This window comes from Ananas comosus, linkage group 17 (genome assembly GCF_001540865.1).
Source record: "Ananas comosus cultivar F153 linkage group 17, ASM154086v1, whole genome shotgun sequence".
Taxonomy (NCBI): Eukaryota; Viridiplantae; Streptophyta; class Magnoliopsida; order Poales; family Bromeliaceae; genus Ananas; species Ananas comosus.
Window position 1 is genome coordinate 10,504,849 of NC_033637.1, and position 19,776 is coordinate 10,524,624.

Sequence of the window (19,776 nt, forward strand, 5' to 3'; positions counted from 1 at the left end):
GTAATTTATGCAAATAAATATGATGATCATTATATGATAAAAATTAAACGAAATGACTTTTTAATGGTTGGTAATTAATTTGCGGTTTACGGGTGTCCAAGCGTGCAATATATCAATGTCACAATATTTCATACGGAATTACAGCAAAGGGTTAGAAAAATAGAGAATTTCATTTGATTTGACTTGAGAATAGTAGTTCTCAGAATTACAGCAAAGGATAGGAATAGGCCCTTATCCCCCTCTTTATATCTAAATGCTAATTTTTTATCTGAGAATAGTAGTTCTCGGTTATCTCCACCAACACCTCCATTTTCTATATAAAACTATTTAAAATTGTTCTTATCCCCGGGAACAATCCAACTTTCATCCAAACATTATTTTTCTTATCCCCATACTTGTACCTATCCCTATAATAGTTAGTTCTTGCTTATACCCGAACCAAACGGTATAGAATTGGGCTGGAATACTGTGAATAGTATTTATACTTTTTTACTATCGAGTTTTTAATTCTTGGATAAAAAATTACAGGATTAAAATGATAGTGGTTCCCTAGGATTTAGTGGTAGTCACCCTAGAGTTGAGTTGTGATCCCCTTTGAGTTGAGTGGATGGTAGGTTGAATCGTTTAATCTAAAGGATAAAATTGACTAAAATGTAGATCTAGCAGTTAAAAAATGGATAGCAAAAGAGCCCTAATACTCGGGGTGTAAACGAGCCGAACACGAGCGAGCTGGGGTCAGCTCGTGTTCGGCGAGATGGCTCGTTAAAGTATCGAGCCGAAACATTCACCTCGTGTTTGGCTCGTTTATTAACGAGCCGAACACGAGCTAGCTCACGAGCTGCCCAACGAATAATAAATTAAAATGATTAGTATAAATTTATATACAAAATAAATTTATCCAATATTATCCATTAGACTTTGATCTTTTGAAACTTTACATATAAATGAGTCTTTTTTATATTAGATTTAATTATATATTTTATTTTGCTAAAATTTAAATAATAAAATATATATTATATATAATTATTTATTTTATATATAAAAATATAAATTAAATAAATTGAATTAAATATAAAATTATGTATTCGAGCTGTTTTGAGCGTGAACACGAGAGCAAGCTGACCCCAGCTCGTGTTTGACTCGTTATTAAACGAGCTGAAAATTCAGCACGTGTTCGCTCATTTATAAACGAGCGAGCCGATCTCGAGCTCATTTCGAATTCTTGATCACTGTTTTTTATGAGATTTTTATATTTTCAGCCGTTCATTTTTAGACTACTCGTTTGATAGATAAATAATGTCGAAAAATTATGAAATATAGTTCAAATACTTTTATAGTGAGATCAAGTCTAACGCACCGCGATCGTCGATTGAAAGCCTGCATAATTGAAAACAACTTGATAGCACGGAGGCCTCCGTGCTACCGATAGTATACCAGCCTAGCCGCTATATATATATATATATATATATACTATATATATATATATATATATATATTTATATATATATTATATAATATGAAGAAACACTGTTTGAAAGATGCCCAACTTGTATTAAAAAAATTTATTGATTTTGCATTTTGTAATAATAAATTATTTTTTTCTCTGCTCTCTGTTTTCCTCCTCGTCGCTGTTCTTTCATTTCTTTCTCCTCCTGCGTTCTCTTCATTCTCGTCATCCTCCATCACTCCCAAATCAACGCCGTGCTTCTCTCTTCTATTTCACCTATAACTCCACCGGCATTGCTAACTTACATCCTACCAACCATCAAACTCATTTCGCAGTTCGAATTAATTTTAGAAAAAACTTCAAATACCATTCCTGTAGTTTCACACTTTCTCACTTTAGTACCATGTGGTTTAAAGTGTATCAATTTAGTGCTATGTGGTTTTATTTTTATCTTTTTGTCAGCTTTTTCATTAGTATTTCGTTAAATTATATACAAAACACTTCAGATACTCTATCTAGATTCATTGAGTATTCACTTTAGTACCCCCTAGTTTTAACTTTGTTACTAATTTAACGAAAAAATTTAGTAGAATCGATAATAAAAAGATAAAAATGAAATCATATGGCACTAAATTAATACATTTTAAACCACAAGGTACCAAAATAAAAAAGTGTGAAATCCCAGGAACGAAGTTTGAAGTTTTTTCTAAAATTAATTCGAACTGCGAAATTAGTTTAATGGTTGGCAGGATGTAATTTAGCATTGTTCAAATATAAATATGTCAATCTCACAATAGTTCGTAGAAAATTAATTACACCAAAGAATTAGAAAAATACACGAAATATATTTAATGTTGATTTGACTTGCCATTACATATATTTGATTGAAAACACTTAGTTTGAATATTTGCTATACCATCGCTGTGTAGCTCAGTTGGTAGATATTTTCGTACTATTTTTTTATTTAAATTCTGACTATGGCAAGAATATGAGTATGAATATAGGCATACAAGTATCTTCAAAAAATATATATATATAAAAAAAAATTACTTTTATACAGATTTTCACGTAATAAATTACAAATATATTTCTATAAAGTTTAATTTTTATGTATTATTTTTATAAAAATTCTGATATTTTAAAATATGTCCTTGTATGATCTGTTAGAAAAAATTAATTAACTATAAGTAAAATACTTAACCCTACTTAGTTAGTGAGGTGAATTGACATTTTTATCCCTCTTTAATTAATAGTTAGGACTTTTGAAGGAACATATTTGTGATTGCAAAAAAAGATCATTTCATTTATAAAATAAACAGTGTTTTAAGAGTAACAAATCAGAGGAATATATTTGAAAATATTAGGACTTTGACAGAAAAAATATATAAAAGTTGAGTATAGACTCTTATGAGTATAAACTCTTTTGTATTCATAAGTTTTTGATCGTTAGATCTACTCTTTTGACCATTTCCACCCACTAGATCATATATTCAATCAACCACCCATTCAATATTAGAGGGACCGGTATCATCCTAGCCACACATCCCTTCATCCAATGACTAAAGATTAATTTATGAGTATAAAAGGGTCTAAACTCCTAGAGTATAGTAGCTTTAGCCTATATAAAAAAATGTCATCAGGTGCCTGGCCGCTACAGAAAAGATCAAAAAATAGAAAAGAGAAAAAAAACACTATTTTAGGCTAAATTGTACAATTTAAAATTATTTAAAACTAAATTTCACTATAAAAAAATAAAATTTATATTGTCTAAAACTAAATTGCACTATTTGAAATGGAGTTTATGGAACAAGGTGCCCCCATCTCATAGTTTGAAAACCAAACGTGTAATTTATCCAAATAAATATGACGATCATTACATGATTAAAATTAAGGGTAAACTTCAAATACCACTCATGTGGTTTCGCACTCTGTCACTTTTGTGCCCCGTGGTTTAAAACATATCATGTTAGTGTCCTGTGGTTTCATTTTTTTCTTTTCATCAGCTTTTTCGTTAGTATATCGTTAAATTATATATAAAATACTTCTGATACTCTATTTAGGTTTATCGAATATTCACTTTAGTACCCTTTAGTCTTAACTTTGTCACTGATTTAACAAAAAAAAAAATAATGGAATCGATAATAAAAAGATAAAAATAAAACCACAGGGCACTAAATTGATAAACATTAAACTACAAGGTACTAAAGTGAAAAAGTGTAAAATCACAGAAGTGGTATTTGAAGTTCTTTCTAAAATTAATTCGAACTGCCAAATGAGTTTGATGGTTGGTAGGATGTAATCTAGCAGTGTCCAAATGTAAAATATGTCAATCTCACATTGATAGTTCTTACAAAATTAATTACACCCAAGAATTAGAAAATATACAAAATATATTTAATGTTCATTTGACTTGCCATTACATATAATATTTGAGAGAAAATATTTAGGGCATGTTTGGTTCGAAGTCGGAGTAGGAATCGAAATCGGAATCAAAATAAGCTGGAATTGGAATCGGAATGACTCATTATCTAATTCCGTTTGGTTCATCACCTAAATCGGAATCGGAATAAACCATTCCCATTGTTGGTGTTTGGTTCAAGTGGATATAAAAAACGTAATCAAATTAATATGCTAACATTATCTTTATAATATATTAATTTAAATTCAAATTAAAAATTAAATATTAAAAATTTATATCAAAATTTTTAAATAATGTCAAAATTTTAAGTCTATTCTTTTAAAATAAATTAATCTTTGAAGTTTAGTGGATAATTCAAAATATGAAACTAAATTTTTATTTATTTAAATTGAAACTTAAAATTATAATTTAAATTTTGATTTGAATCCATAAATTTAATTTAAGTTTGAAATAAAATTTGAATAAACTTTATATAAATTAAAATTTAATTTAAATTCAAATTCATAAATTAGATTCGAAATACTTGATTAAATTTTAATTTTTAATTTAAGTTCAAATTAAAATTTAAAATTATATATTTAATTTTTAAATTTTAACTCATATTTTAATTAAAAAAGTTGAAAAAATAAATTTAATTCTAATAAATATCCATTCCGTCCGGATTCAACTTCCAATCGAGCCTCCTAGGCCGGATTGAAAAAAGGGGTGATTAGGGAATTCCCATTTCACTCGGGAATCGGAATCGGAATGGAACTCCCGCGTACCAAACACCCACAAACGGATTCACCCATTCTTATTTCCATTCCATAGTGAAAAAAAAGCGAACCAAACACGCCCTTAATTTGAATGTTTGCTATATCACCGCTGTGTAGCTCAGTTTGTAGATATTTTCGTCGTATTTTTTTATTTAAATTTTGACTATTGCAAGAATATGAGTACGAATATAGGTATACAAGTATCTTCAAAAAATATATATATAAAAAAGAATTACTTTATACAGATTCTTACAAACATAATAAATTATAAATATATTTCTACAAAGTTCAACTTTTATGTATTGTTTTTACAGAAATCCTAATATTTTCAAATATGCCCCTGCCGTTATGATCTGTTAGAAAAAATTAGTTAACTATAAATAAAATATTTAACCCTACTTAGTTAATGAGGTGAATTGACCTTTTTACCCCTCTTTAATTAATAGTTAGGACTTTTGAAGGGATATATTTGTGATGGTAAAAAAAGATCATTTCACTTATAAAATAAATAGTATTTTAACGGTAACAAATTATTTCACTTTTATCGAATATATATTCGAAGTACAAATTCAAATTTAAATTTTCCTAATTTAAAAGTGTAGTATTCCTGATTTTTGGGTTGCTTGTGGATCTCAACATCTGAGGCTTGGCGACACATCTAGAGAGTGTCGAGACAAATCGGAATCGTTTTGGCGTGAAATGGATGCAAAACGAACTCAGCGCGACGCGAGAGCAGAGTTTGACATTGAAATCTGTAAAGTGCAGGTTTTCAGTATTGAGTACCGGTACCATGTAGGGGAGTACCGGTACCCCAGTGTATTCTTCGAACTGCTGCTCTCGGGTTGCGATAATTGATGCTTAGTACCGGTACGACATCGAGCTGGTACCAGTACTCCAGCTGGGATGTTGAGTTGGTGAGGGGTAGAATGGTCCTTTTTTGGTTAGTGGATATGTACGCTACCTATTCCCTCTTTATGTTTATCAACTCAACTTGGTTAGCTGATCTTGGATAATTATCCTTTTCCCCCCTCTCTCTAGTTTTGATTGTGTGCTTGGTGGAGGCCACGGCTTGAGCTTGGATCGACGTCGATGTTGCACCGGGGAGCCGTTCGAGGGCGTGGATGTCGCGGTTGCGCCGTTGGAGGCCGGGCGAGCGCGTGTTTTCCCTTCTCTTGACTTCTCGCTGTAGTTGGGCTAGCTTTTCGAGGTGAGTTGAAGTTTACCGAAATCGCCGGAACATCTCCTAAGTTTTTATATCGTCAACATGTATCATGTTTTTAATTTCTTGCTAGTATTCGAATTCATGAATTAGGCTTAAAATCTGAATTTGGAGTTAAGTAGTAGTAGTATAATTTTATATGTTGGACTTGAAATTGACTTAGGAGAAAACTGTAGATCCTACAATGTCAGTTTATGAAAACTACCAGATTTAGCTTTAGGAGCTGTGGTTTGTTGTATTACCGCAGTTTGTATGCGGTAGATACCCAGCTTAGTGTAGGATGGGTTTACGCTCGTGCTAGGATACCGGGTTTATTTTACAGTAGTGTGTAGACTATTTCGGACTGTTGGGTGTCGTCGCAGTTAACGGTGGGCCCGGATTTCTGTATTTGCATCAAATTGTGTCAAGGGCACGTAAGCTTTGGTTGTTAGACCCATTTGCTTTGATTATAGCCTGTGAGAGATTGATTGAGCTCAGTAGAGACACGCTTGCATACTCGATTGGATAAAGCCTATGAGTGCCACTCCGAAGTTGGGCTTTGTGCTTTAGCGTTGTTGTCGCAGCAGTCCTGTTTGGACGGTGCTTTAGGACTGGCCACCTCAATAATTGTCACGCCTTGAGAACCGGCATAGGCCTGCCCGGTGCGTGCTCAGACCCGCCATATGCCTGCACATATAAGGCGTCTACAACAATAGCGAATAAAAGAATAATAAATAGAGAATATCTAGAGATATTAGTGCAAATATATAGCTAGGTTCTATTAACCAGTAGAAACCACAGAAGCTAGACTGCTAAAGTAAAATGTAAAGTAGTACATCATAAGTCTCAAAATACAAATAGTGGGTGGTCTCTATAAAATGATACAAGTCTCTCAACCTCTCTAAAAGAAACAAAAGAGCTGTAGACCACCGATCAACCAATCCCTTGCTAGCTAACTCGAGGCGATTCATTTCCCGCGATCCCGAGCCTCTCCCGGAGTGGAAGACTCTGAAAGATAACAAAAATAATGGGGCGTGAGAACTATAATTTATAGTTCCCAGTGGGCAATTACTGACCTTAGCAAAATGCACCACTAGGCCCAAATCAAGAGCAGATATAGATAACGAAATAACAACTGCGAAAATATATGCATATATTGAAATGCTATTCTACTATGCCACAAGTATACATGATATGAACGTGGAGTACATCTACTCTATCATGAATCTAATATGCCGATGCATAACAGGTATGCCCTACCATGGCTACCCAAAAGCTGTGATGCAACAAGTAATACTACGAAGTATACTATCGTGGCAATTAAGGATACCACAATTCCCAATGTCAACAGAATCCAACCACGATATACAATCAAATAGTGTTTATCACTTATTGTTTACAGTTCTAGTCAATGTCCACATAGTACTTTAACTATTTAAAGTTCAACTCTGATAAGACCCACCCGAAGGCTGTCTGGTATGAGACCCACCCGAAGGCTGTCTGGTGTGAGACCCACCCGAAGGCTGTTTGGTATGAGACCCACTCGAAGGCTGTTTGGTATAAGACCCACTCGAAGGCTATCTGGTGTGAGACCCACCCGATTGCTGTCTGGTATAAGACCCACCCGAAGGCTGTCTGAAGTATCAAATCCTCATGTCTAAAATATGGAATTACTCACTAGCAACCCATAGGTCTAGTCTATGCCTCAAGTGAAGGTTTACTATGTCAATGATTCCAATGTCCTATGTGACCTTAGATTTACTAAGTCCATACGTACTCCAAGCCTAATGCCTCTTTATGGCATTAGCTTACTACCCAAATTCCAAGCCCAATGTCTCTTTATGACATTAGCTTACTATGTTCATACATGTCCCAAGCTCAATGTCGCTTTATGACATTAGCTTAATATACCAATAATAGATTAATACGCATGCTCTCTAGCATGATCTCACATTGCTAATATGTATCTAGCATGTATTTCTCAATACATATAAATATTAATATGCATTTATCCACTAGCATATGGTTTCAAAGCGTCCGTATGCAACTATCAACTTAGCATAGTTTTCATAATGCTACATGCATAAACTCTACAATGCAAGTACCAACTTAGCATAATTCTCATAATATTAACATGCATATGCAATTCACATATCATTCAAGTCTAATGTCTCTTTAAGGTATTACTTTGCTAGGCTCATTCATAGCTTAAGCCCGATGTCGCATTACGATATTAGCTCCCTAACTCACATGTTATTCAAATCTAAAGCCACTTTATGGCCTAACGCATTCTCCTGTGTCCAATGAGATTTATGTTCAAGATATATTACATTTGTCATGTCTACTATATGAAGCATGATTCCAAGTCCCAATTAGAATGCTAAACCCATGCATAAGTCTCACTTGCAAGCTCTCTACTACATAGAGGTCCGAAAATGCATTGTATATAACATAAGCATTTCAAGCATTCTAAAATTCACAAATAATGCGTCTATCATGAAAATACGTGATTTTTCATTTTACGATACTTAAATCCACATAAATGAGATTTTCTCATTTGTAGCAAGGTCAAACCCACCGAGCGCTCCACGCGATCCTTCGTGCCCACGACTCTCTTAGCTCCAAGACTTTAGGTGATGTCACGATGCTACAATTCCGGTTTCGTGATTTTTGGAAGCTTACGCCGCGAGCTGCGACAATCTGTACCGAAATCGGCCTTTTCTTCAATATCTTCGCGTAGCCTCGTCGTATCGCCGAACCGACTTCGCCAGCGCATTCGTATACCTAACAATTAGGTTCGCATAGGTTCAATTTAGATTAAACCTCTACATATTGCAAAACCCCAATTTGAGCCTTAACATGCTACTATTGCAAGAAATCACCAAATTGGAACTTGATTCATGCAATTAACATGTTATTAGCATCTAGGGAGTTCTCTAAACCCATTCCTAGATCATACGAATCATTCCTTAGCAATCTACCATAGTTACTACCAAAGCTTACCTCCAAAGCTTTCTCTAATAGAGAGGAAGAAGATGAAAGCTTGAGCTCCAAGCTACTCTCCAACTTTCAAGGATTCTACTCCAACTTCTTCTCCAATTAATCCTCTTTTGTGGAGAGATTAGAAGAGAAAAGGGGTGAGGGGTGAGAACTAGAGAGAAAGAGAGAAAAAGAGAAAAGAAACTTGCTCTCCAAGCTTCTCTCGGGTTGGACACAAATGAGAAAAAAGAGTGCAAGTTCACATATATATACTCCCAAAACACTATTCACATCAGTTTGTAACTCCGGTACAGATATTTTTCGTCTACCCTTCTAAACGTCCGATTGAGCTCAAATTTGGCAGTCATGATCAATTTTACCTAACTTAATGAAAGAAATTTTAATCTTTCAGTTTCGACCCCGTTTGGTCACCGAAAACTATTTCGAACAGTAATCTCAAGCAGATAGCAATCGGATTTTATTCTCCACCTTCCGGGTGTCAGAATGACATGAAACTTTAAATCTAGCCTCATAAAAATAATCCTAACATATTCCCAAATTTTCGGAATTTTTTGACACTGTGTATTTTCTGTTAAAATATCAGCCCCGTCTCTCACAGAAAATTCTCAATCTTCTATTTTCACTCCGATTTCCGCACGAGTCAATCCTGACGTATAATTTACTTGTCTAAATGCAATAAAAATAGTATCTCACACTATTTTTATTTATATTCACTTTTATTAAAAAAAATCCGGTATGCTACAACGATGGTGTGCGGTATAGCTCGGACGCAAGCGGGACGGGCCTGTTGGCAATCCCTTGACAGTATAGTCATTGTTGCAGGGGATGCATATCTACAGATATCTAGAGTTTGTTAGTGATAGTATAGGGGCATATAACTGTAGGGTTTTCAGCTTTCCTTACTATTTCTTGCATACCATTCTGTAGACTTAATGGATGAGCCGTTAAAGTCGGTAGCAATACCCATCGAGGACTACTTCTTTTTACAGTAATTCTCACACCCAGTTGTTAACCCCTTTTTGCAGAACGTTCTTTTGCGGCTGCTGCTGTCGCCGATTCTGATCGAGGAAAGGGAGTCGCGAACTAGATTTCTTCCCTGGTTACAGTGCTAGAGGAGTACTTTCCACATGTAGTTTTGGGGTTTTTATGTACATATGGTTGTTGTCTGGGTACTTGCTGGAGCGAATGGTGTAGTAGACATTTTGTATGTACTGGAACTCTCGAGATTTCTTTATATATCATATATAGGTATATATATATGGGTGGAGTATATGCTGGTATATTATATATATATTAATAGTATATATATAAGTCTTATATTATTATATAATATATATATTAAGTGTTTTCATTTAGTCAATCCAAGCTCATCTACTTGTGGATTGGTAACTTGATTTATTTACGGAGGTGAGGAATTTATCGTCATTCGATACAGAAAATTTCTATGTATACGATAAGTCTAGTTGGCAGTCGGAAAACGTGAATAATCCGGGCGTGACAAAACGGTCTGCCGTATATTTACAATTTTTTATCCTATAAATGGAACGTCATAATTTATTTGGATAAATTACGTTTGGTTTCAAACTATTTGAGATGCGGGGACACTTGGTCCTTTCAAGCTTCATTGTGATTCAAATTCAAAATCCAGAATTGTAGTTTTAAAACAATATAAATTTTTATTTTTTATACGTGCAGATTTAGTTTTTAAATATTTTAAATTGTAGCAATTTAGTCTAATAACAGTGTTTACTTTTTTTTTTCTTCTATTTTTTGATCTTTTTATGTGGACGGCCAAAGAGCACTGATGAATTCCTTTATATAGGCTAGGGATACTATAACTCTAGAGTATAGACATCTTTAATACTCATGAAATTAATTTTTTGGTCCATTGGATGATTAATAGTTTATATATATACTTATAATAGTTATATATATATAGAATATAGTATATAGTAGAGCAGGGCTGGTGTGCTTCAAGGAGAGGCTCCGTGCTCCTGAGCCGTTTTCGATGATTGAATTTTCGAATCGACGATCGGCTCCGTTAGACTTGATCTAGCGCATTTGAAGTTTCTAGAAAATAATTTTTGCAATTTTTTGATATTATTTACCTAGTGATCGAAAGGATTCAAAATTCATAATTTTTAAAGGTTGATATCTGCCGTTTTCAAGTTTAACGGTATAGAAGTATTCAAATCAGATGAAATTTTGATAAAAAATTCTTTATACTATCTACAACAAGATCAATATTTCTGATTGAAAATTTTAGTGTTATATCACCACTTTTTATAGGATTTTTATTTTCAGTCGTTAAAAATTATTGATTTTGAATCCTTTCGATTGCTAGGTAAATGATATCAAAAAACCGCAAAAATTATTTTCTACAAACTTCAAATACACTAGATCAAGCTTAACGGAGCCGATCGTCGATTCGGAAACTCCATCATCGAAAACGGCTCAGGAGCACGGAGGCCTCCGTGCTCCTGAGAGCACAGCAGTCCTACTCATATATAGGAGGGCTACTGTGCTATTAATAGCACAGTAGCCCTCGTGCTCCTAAGTTTCTAACCATACAACAATTTTGATGGGTGGTTAGGATGAGAAAGAAGAGAAATTGAGGAGATATTTAAAAAGTTGAGAAATTGAGAATCTTAATTTCTCTCCAATTTCTCTTCTTTCTCTTACCCTAACCACCCATCAAAATTGATGGATGGTTAAAAACTTAGGAGAACAAAGACTGCTGTGCTCCTAGTAGCATAGTAGCCCTGCTCTCTCTCTCTCTATATATATATAATATATAGTTGGACTGGGCTACAATTAGTAGCAAAATCTCATTGTTGCTACCAGTTTTTTAGCCTTTGGATCAACTCTTTTCATCATTTCTAATAATTGGATTAAATACTATAACCCTGTAGGGACCATTCAACCCTAGGGGGACCACTCAACTCTAACTAACTAATATCATCCTAACCCTACAATTTTTTATCCAAGGGTTAAAAACTTGATAGTAAAAAAAGCGTTTTACTATTAATAGTATTCCAGCCTAATTCTATATATATCTAGGGCCTATAGGCTAAATTGAGAAAAGTAAAACACTAGTCATTCACCTTCTTTTGGATATATATCATACATCTCGCCTATTTTATGAATGATATTTTTTTTGCCAATCATATCGATGTGATTAATGAAAAAATTTTAGTTATTAAATAGCTAGGTTGTATAATTTATATCCACTTTAATGATTTGCACTCACTTTGGAGTGTATGGATAGTATTATTCTATTTGATCGCTTTAATTTTTAGATATTCACAACTATTTGATAATGGTAAACACAAAACTCTAAACCCAAATATAACAACTTCTTAAGTAAATCAAAAGGATATGTCGAACAAAAAGACATGCATCTGAACAGAATTTGCTTGACATATGTCAAATAGTATATTCTTCATAAGTAAAATAGAGGAATATACTGAATAAAAAGTTTACACATCTAAACAGAATAGACCTACGCAAGAAATAAGATTCAGAATATGCGAGCGCAAGAAATAAGCCGAAACGTCCTGCCTCCCATAGGGTTGGATCTGAGTCACAATTGAGAACCAGTTTAACCATCTACATCGAAGCCTATAAGACCTAGTCCATTATTAAATGGGTCTTTTTTAACATTATAATTAGTGGGCTTGATTGGGCCAGAGATGAGGGTCCATTGGGCCCTGTAATTACTATTTTTATGAGAGAGATAGGTACCACGCTAACCGCTTCGTTTATTTCATTTAGAAATAAATTTAGCTGAAAATGTGAATCAACTGGGATTCGAACTTGGGTCTCGAGTACCAACCACCAAACCCTTTGCCACTTGCTCTAGGGCCATGTAATTACTTAAATGGAATTTATACCCTATCATGTAGGGTTGTCAACAGAGTCAAGTTGAACACGAGCAAGCTGCGGTCGGCTTGAGCCGGCTCGAAAATAACTCAGGGCTGGCTTTTTGTAGGTTCAAAATTAAAATGAGTTGGGATAATTCAGTTCACTTTTGGGTTGAAATTATTTTGAGTTGGCTCGTTCGAAACTATTTTGCGCTAGACTGAATTAAATTTTAATAAAACAATAATAATAACTATTATTATTATTATTATTTTATAATTGACACTTATTTTTGCTATTAGTATTACTAATTAGTTTTACTAATTAACATTAAAATTTAAAAGTAATACTAATAAAAGAACAAAAACTTAATAATAATGTTCAAATTTGTCGCAGATCAATCTAAAAATAATATTCATATAAATTACTTTTTATTTTCGAGCTATATCGAGCGAAATATGCCGGCCGTCTTTATAGTATGGGTTTCCAAGTAGGAAAAACTTATAGACTATATAAGAATAAAAATAATAACAATAATAACAATAATAATAATAATAATAATAATAATAATAATAATATCATAGATAATTATCCTTTTAATTATTTTTAACATTATTTATTAATTTAAAATTTTTATTCTAACTATACAAATTATAAATCCTTAAAATTTGGCAAAAATCACTTTTTAATCATTTTACATAGAAAATCCACTAGTTTGTAATTTTACAAAATTTAGCCTTTTTTTATTTTACACATTTTGACGGATTTTTTTAAAAATGACCAAAATACTCATGTTCTCTCTCTTCTTACTCTTTTTCTCCTCCTACTTTCTCTCACTCCCGCCCCAAAAATGTTTTGCCGTTATTCTTGCTGGTTCTTCTTTTTTAACTTCTTTTTTTATTCTTCATATATTTTTATTACTGCTATAAATATAATTTATTATTTTCATAATTTTATTTTTTTATTTATTTCATCTTCATGCTTTTACTACAACAACTACTCTGATTTTTTTCTCTGCCTCTTCTACTTTTATTCTTTAATTGTTTGTTTTAATTTTCTCATATATTATTAGTATAATATTTAAATAAATACAGATGTATCAAAATTATAAATTTAAGCTCTAATTTCCTACAAATCAGATAATTATTTGTTTACAGTTAATTTTTAAAATTATTTAATGCCGAGATAATAAATTCTCTTAGATGCATACTTTTTAATACATGACTTTTTTTATAATTAAAGACTAAAATTTTCGTTTAGAACACTAATAAGCAAATATTAAACATAGTGTGCTAAGTGTAGGGGTGTAAAATGGGCCGAGCGGACGGCCGCGGGCGGGGCCAAGGCACAGCACGGATACTGTAGAACCCGTGCCGGGCTAGCCCCCCTGGCATTATGGGCCGTGCTAGACCATTACTGAAGGGCCCGTCGGCCTGGCACGGCACAGCCCAGGCAAGGCCGTGCCAGGGCGATAGTCGCCTGGCAGTCGGGCACGGCACGGCACGGCACGGCCGGCATGGACCTTGCCGGGACAGGACGGCCCGCCCTAGGGTCTTGGGGGATTTGGCTCCCCAACTCACCAAGCAACATCTTGGGAGTTGGGGAGGTAGAGAAAAAAGGGCCTAGAGCCTAGTCTACGTCTAGGCCCTTCTAGAGAGATGAGCCCATCTCTAATTGAATTTTCAATTTTTTTAGAAAAATTTTTTTAAGCATTTCAAAGACTTCATAAAATTTAAAATAATTTTAAAATTTTATTACTTTATGAGTTTTGTAATTATTTTTTATTTTTTATTTTTAGCTATCGTGTTGGTGGAAATATGAAAGAAAACTATTTTATTGTTTTTATTTCTTTAATATTTTATATTTTTTAAACAAATTAAAAATATTAAAGGGCTGTCACAGAGCCCGGCACGGCACGTGCCGTCCGAGGCCGAGGGCAGTGCTGGGCTGGACGTCCATCAAATATGGCCCGGCACGGCCCTGCCCGGATTTCATTCAGGCCGGGCCGGNACGGCCCTGCTCGGATTTCATTCAGGCCAGGCCGGGCCGACCCCCATCCCAATTTGGCCGAGGTGAGTGTGGGCCGTGCCCACGGCCCACATTACACCCCTAGCTGAGTGTATGTATGTACTGCAAAAAAATTTATTATTTTAAAATATTTTATTTAGTATTTAAAATTATTTTAAAATATGATTAATTTCATACATATCCCAGTAAACATAGTGAATTGCAAACATATCCTTACAAAGTTTAACTTTCATATGTTATCCCTACAAAAGTCCTAATGTTTTCAAATGTATCTCTGCCGTTAGGACACGTTAGAAAAAAAATAATTAACCATAAATAAAATATTTAACTCTAGTTAGTTAATGAAATGAATTAATCTTTGTTTTTCCTCTTGAATTAAGAGTTGAGATTTTTGGATGGACGTATTTGTGATGGCAAAAGAGTCGTATCACTTATAAAATAAACAGTGCTTTAACGGTAGCAAACCAGAAGAACATATTTGAAAATATTAGAATTTTGTAAAAATAATATACGAAAGTTGAATCTTGTAAAACTATATTTGTAATTTACTATATTTACAGGTATAAGTATAAAATTAACTCTTTAAAAGAGTTATTACCCAAACACCAACGGTGTATGAGATGCATTTGTACACCCGGTGCAGGCAATAATAACGTCTGTAATTTCTCTCTCATCCTTCCCTCCTTTTTCTTTCTTTTTTTTTTTTTCTCCAATCCCGAGAGAAAGCTCTTAACTTTCCTCTTCTCTTTCTTGTTGGAAAAAAAAATCCAAATCCCTTCTCCTCCAATATTTTCTTTTTTTTTTAAGAAAAATTTAGAAAAAAATTATGTGAGCATTTTGTTTNATGAGTTCGGAGAGCGTGGGATCGTGCGGCGACGGCGAGGGAGGAAGAGGGGGAGGAGGAAAGAGGGAGGGGAATTACGAAAATGCCCCTGAGGAGAGGGGGAAATCCCCACGCGGGTCCCGGGAGGCGGGGGAGGGGGGCCCCGGGCCGTCCGATCGTCGGGCGGGGATCGACGGCCGAGATTTCCCGGAGGTGGCGTGCGCGTGCGGGCGCGGCACGTGCGCGGTGCTCGTGTCGCGGACGGAGCGCAACCCCGGGAGGCCCTTCTACCGCTGCCCCGCCAAATCGGTAATTTTGCGTTTTGGTCCCTCTCCTTTTTCTCCGAGGGGTTTTGTGTGATTAAATTTTTGTGGAATTTTGAGTCGTTTTAACGGGGTCATTTTTTTTGGGAAAAAAGAAAATGCCCTTAATTTAGGGTTTTTTCTATTTGCTTCCGTTTTTTTTTTTTCGAAAATAGTTTCTCTTGTATTTTTTGGCAATTTTTAGTTTTTTTTTTTTGTTTTATTACAACTTACTCCACTTTATTTATTGTTATTTTTTGTTTACTTTATTTAGGGTTGTCTTTTTTTGGTTCCGGTGGGTTTGGGTTTTTTAGTTAAATCAGTACTGGCGAGAAAATAATTTTGATCTAAACTTCGGTCCAAGTTCAACTCAAAAGTCTGAACTGCAGTTCCAAAGTCACTGACTTTCGAAAATACATTTCACGCGAACTTTCTGAAAATCAATTACGGCCAAACAAGCAGGCCCCGAGGCTCGATTTGGTGTTCCGAGGAGCAAGGTTTTAAGTGCCCGTCAGAATGAGCCCTATCTACCATGTCGTATCGTGGCAACAAAATATCGACATGATACGGATCCCGTGTCCATAGCACAGCTCAAAACTCTCTATTCTATAAATTAGTAAATAATTTCTTCAATAAAATTTAAAAAATTTGATAAAAAGATATAATAAATAGTTAGAATATTTTGTTGCTTAAGAAAATAAATATTTCATATTATTATGTGTCGGCATACAAGAATTTTTTTAACCGGCACGCATCGGTACGGCTTGGCACGCACCGTATCGTACTGTGCCTACAAGTTTCCGGCACAACCCCGTGTCACGGTACTTAAATCCTTGCCGGGGAAAATGCGTTACATGCAGTACGAAAGTGCGGCCGAGTAATGTTCCTTTTGTTTTTGCATGGAATTGGACGTTATGTAGATCGCGGCGATTTGCCAAGATATGATTTTTTACTACTTCATAGAATATATTTTAACTATTTTTGCTTGAATGCCTAAAAAGTTTGATGTTTAGATCTTATTTTTTTTCACTGGAAGAATTCTATTCATTGTTTGCTTAGTAAATTTCTTCATTTGTTTTGTATATATTTTGTTGCATTTAGTGTATAATTCCATACATGATATGAAAAAAAAAAAAAAAAAAGGTTAATAGTAGCCACTTTGTACTTAGAATTGTGTTAAGCAAAATTGTAATATCCGAGAATTTGTATCTATTTTCGCAAATTTGTCGTGAAAATAAACTGATTTAGTGCAAATTTAGCTCACCGCTCAAGTGACAACAAATGCCGATATTGCTGTCAGTACTCGGTGAATCTTTTAAGACAGACTGAAATGTTTGATTCGAAAAAAATGAAGATGGAGCAGAATGTGTTGGCTTTAATGAGCCAGCATCCTACCTTGTGCAGGAGGTCAGGTTGGGCCAAGTCATATTAGAAATGGCGTGAGGCTGGATTGGGTCGAGTCATGTTTGAAGTGGCGTGAGGTTGATTTGGCCGAGTCACAATCGAGACCCGTGGACTCCGTCTCTATACACTTTAAGTTAATTGGTTGCGTATTTTTAACAGTTCGAGTTTTTAGAATTAATGATTAGTACCAACGATCCGACAGAATGCTGGTGGAAAAATTTAAGGTCATGAAAGGGTTTTGCGTTGCGCGTGCCTAGGAGAAACATAATCTGAATTTGGTGGTCACTCGACAACAAATTTTGGTACACATTACGGCGCGCAATTAATCAGTTGAAATCAGTATATATGCTAAAGGATTTCTGTTTCTTTTTCCTTTTTTTCTTTTTTATCGTTCTAGGCGAGCGAAAGGTGCAAGTTCTTTCTATGGTGCGACATGGCCGGTCCCAATCAGCAGAATGCTCACAACAGTAGCCCTGCGAAGCCCTACCAGCGGCGTGGTATCGACAGCCCAGTGAAGCCCGTCGCGAAAAGCCCAACCAAGCACGTCCAGCTAAACGGTCCCGCGAAACCGACGACTCCTATTTGCTCCTGCGGCGCCGGGCGATGCAGCATTCTGATGATGCAAAACGGCGTCAACTCGGGCCGCAAGTATTATGCCTGTGCTATCAAGAAGGTAATGCTGTCCATCAGTTCGGTTTAAATATATAACAATTGATTCGTAGTATTTTGTTTTGCATTAATTCATGTTGAATGTAGATATCAAAAAAACCATTCTCTCGTAGTTTAAGCTGTTTTTGGAGAATAACAGTTATTTCATATAATTTAATATGGTATCAGCGTTATTATTATTATTATTCTCCTCTTTAATTAATTGAAGTCCACGTTTTAGGCCTATTAAAACGTCTCGGGCCCAGACGTGAAACTCTGTTCTCTGGTTGTTTCATATTATTTCACAGTTTGATCCTCGTAAGTTCTTGTATCATAAAGCATCGAGATCGACAATTATCTCGAAGCTCAAAATTGATCCTCATCGGATAACAGGTAGTTTGAAATTTCAGGATTTGTTCGAAATAACTACTAACTTAATCCAGAATAGTGGGTTTTGATTCTTCATTTTCTACTTTGTGTGCTTCTTTGTTTTTAATTTCTTTTTCTCTCAGTCGCAAAATATATGTTGTGTAAAAATTTAATGTTGTGCATTGTCGATTCGTGTATAAAAGATTGACGTCGATGGTAGCATCATAAATGACTCGTATTTGTTTCCTGCTTTATATCCCCTCAAAATTCCTTCTTTGAACTCGATCCGCAGTTTTCGGTGTTCTCAGTTGACGTGATTCAGATGCAGCAATTGTGATTGCGCATCTTTTATCCGTTCTTCGACATCGATTTTTCGCGTCGAATATTTCATCTTTTCTTCCTGTTACAAAGCCCAAATTGGGTTATTGACTTTTCTCTTTCCAGGGCCAGGGAGCCTGCAATCACTTCCAGTGGCTTGATGAAATCGCGGGAAAACCGCCCGAAACAGGAAATGCCGATTTAAACGAACTCAAGCTCAAGCTCGCGAGTTCTGATCCTGTTTTGCAGGATAACAAGAACATCGGTGAAAACAAGGCCCCAAAAATGAACTGCAACGGCGAAGCACACGAAATCGACGATGCCGCATTAATGCAGTTACCGCTGGACGAGCCGCCCGTCCTGCGATCGCCGCCGGTCTCACCGAAGAGGCAACCCCAAGCGAGCGACGAAATCCGAACTTCCCCGATGAAAAGGCTCAGTTTACACGACGGCACACCGCCGGTCTCACCGAAGAGGCAACACCAAGCGAGCGACGAAATCCGAACTTCCCCGATGAAAAGGCTCAGCTTACACGACGGCGTGCCGAGCGTGCCGGGGATCGGTAAATGCTACCGATGCGGCCGCGAAGGACACTGGATGGCCGAGTGCGCCTCGCCTGCAGTCAGTCCCTGCTTCCAGTGCGGCAAGCCCGGGCACTGGAAGAAAGACTGCCCCGAGTTTCGCTGACTCTGATCTTCAGCTAGTTTTGCCCTAAGTTTATTGTCAAAAAAACATATTGTTCATGCTATAAGTGGCTAATGTTATGTGTGTTTCTGTGATTTAACTCTTCCTTACTGGAATAGTGGGAGAACTTCTATTGTTATATATATATATATATATATATATATATATATGCTCTCTTGTGTAATAGTATTTTCTTTTGGTTATTCCTGTTTACAATTACACCATTTTAGTGAAATATGTATAAAAGAAAAAAAAAAGTAAAAATGTATAAAATTTAGCTTGAATTATAAATTATTTTTATTCGAGTACCTCCTAATCTTTCAAAATTTTGATTTTAGTGCCTGATCTTTTATTTTGTTTGATTTAAATAATTTAATAATTATTTACTTTAATAAATTTACAGTTATATAAACTGTATAGAGTATAGTGTTGGGAACCGGATGGATCGTCCGTCATGTGCTACCAACAAAGATGCACGAAAAATAGAGAAAATCGATCGAACGGTAAAAGAAATAAATGC

At 35.2% G+C, this 19,776-nt stretch overlaps 1 protein-coding gene and 1 long non-coding RNA gene across 2 annotated transcripts; one reads left to right on the plus strand and one right to left on the minus strand.

Moving 5' to 3' along the window:
- LOC109723487 lies at window positions 6,601-8,525 on the minus strand. The gene is made up of 2 exons (XR_002219685.1): window positions 8,398-8,525; window positions 6,601-6,827 (listed from the first exon to the last, which is right to left on the minus strand). It is a non-coding gene; the product is annotated as an uncharacterized LOC109723487 (long non-coding RNA).
- Window positions 15,553-19,397, plus strand: LOC109722914. The gene is made up of 3 exons (XM_020251091.1): window positions 15,553-15,840; window positions 17,635-17,910; window positions 18,699-19,397. The coding sequence occupies exons 1-3, from the start codon at window positions 15,553-15,555 to the stop codon at window positions 19,257-19,259; spliced, it is 1,125 nt and encodes a 374-aa protein (XP_020106680.1). The 3' UTR covers window positions 19,260-19,397.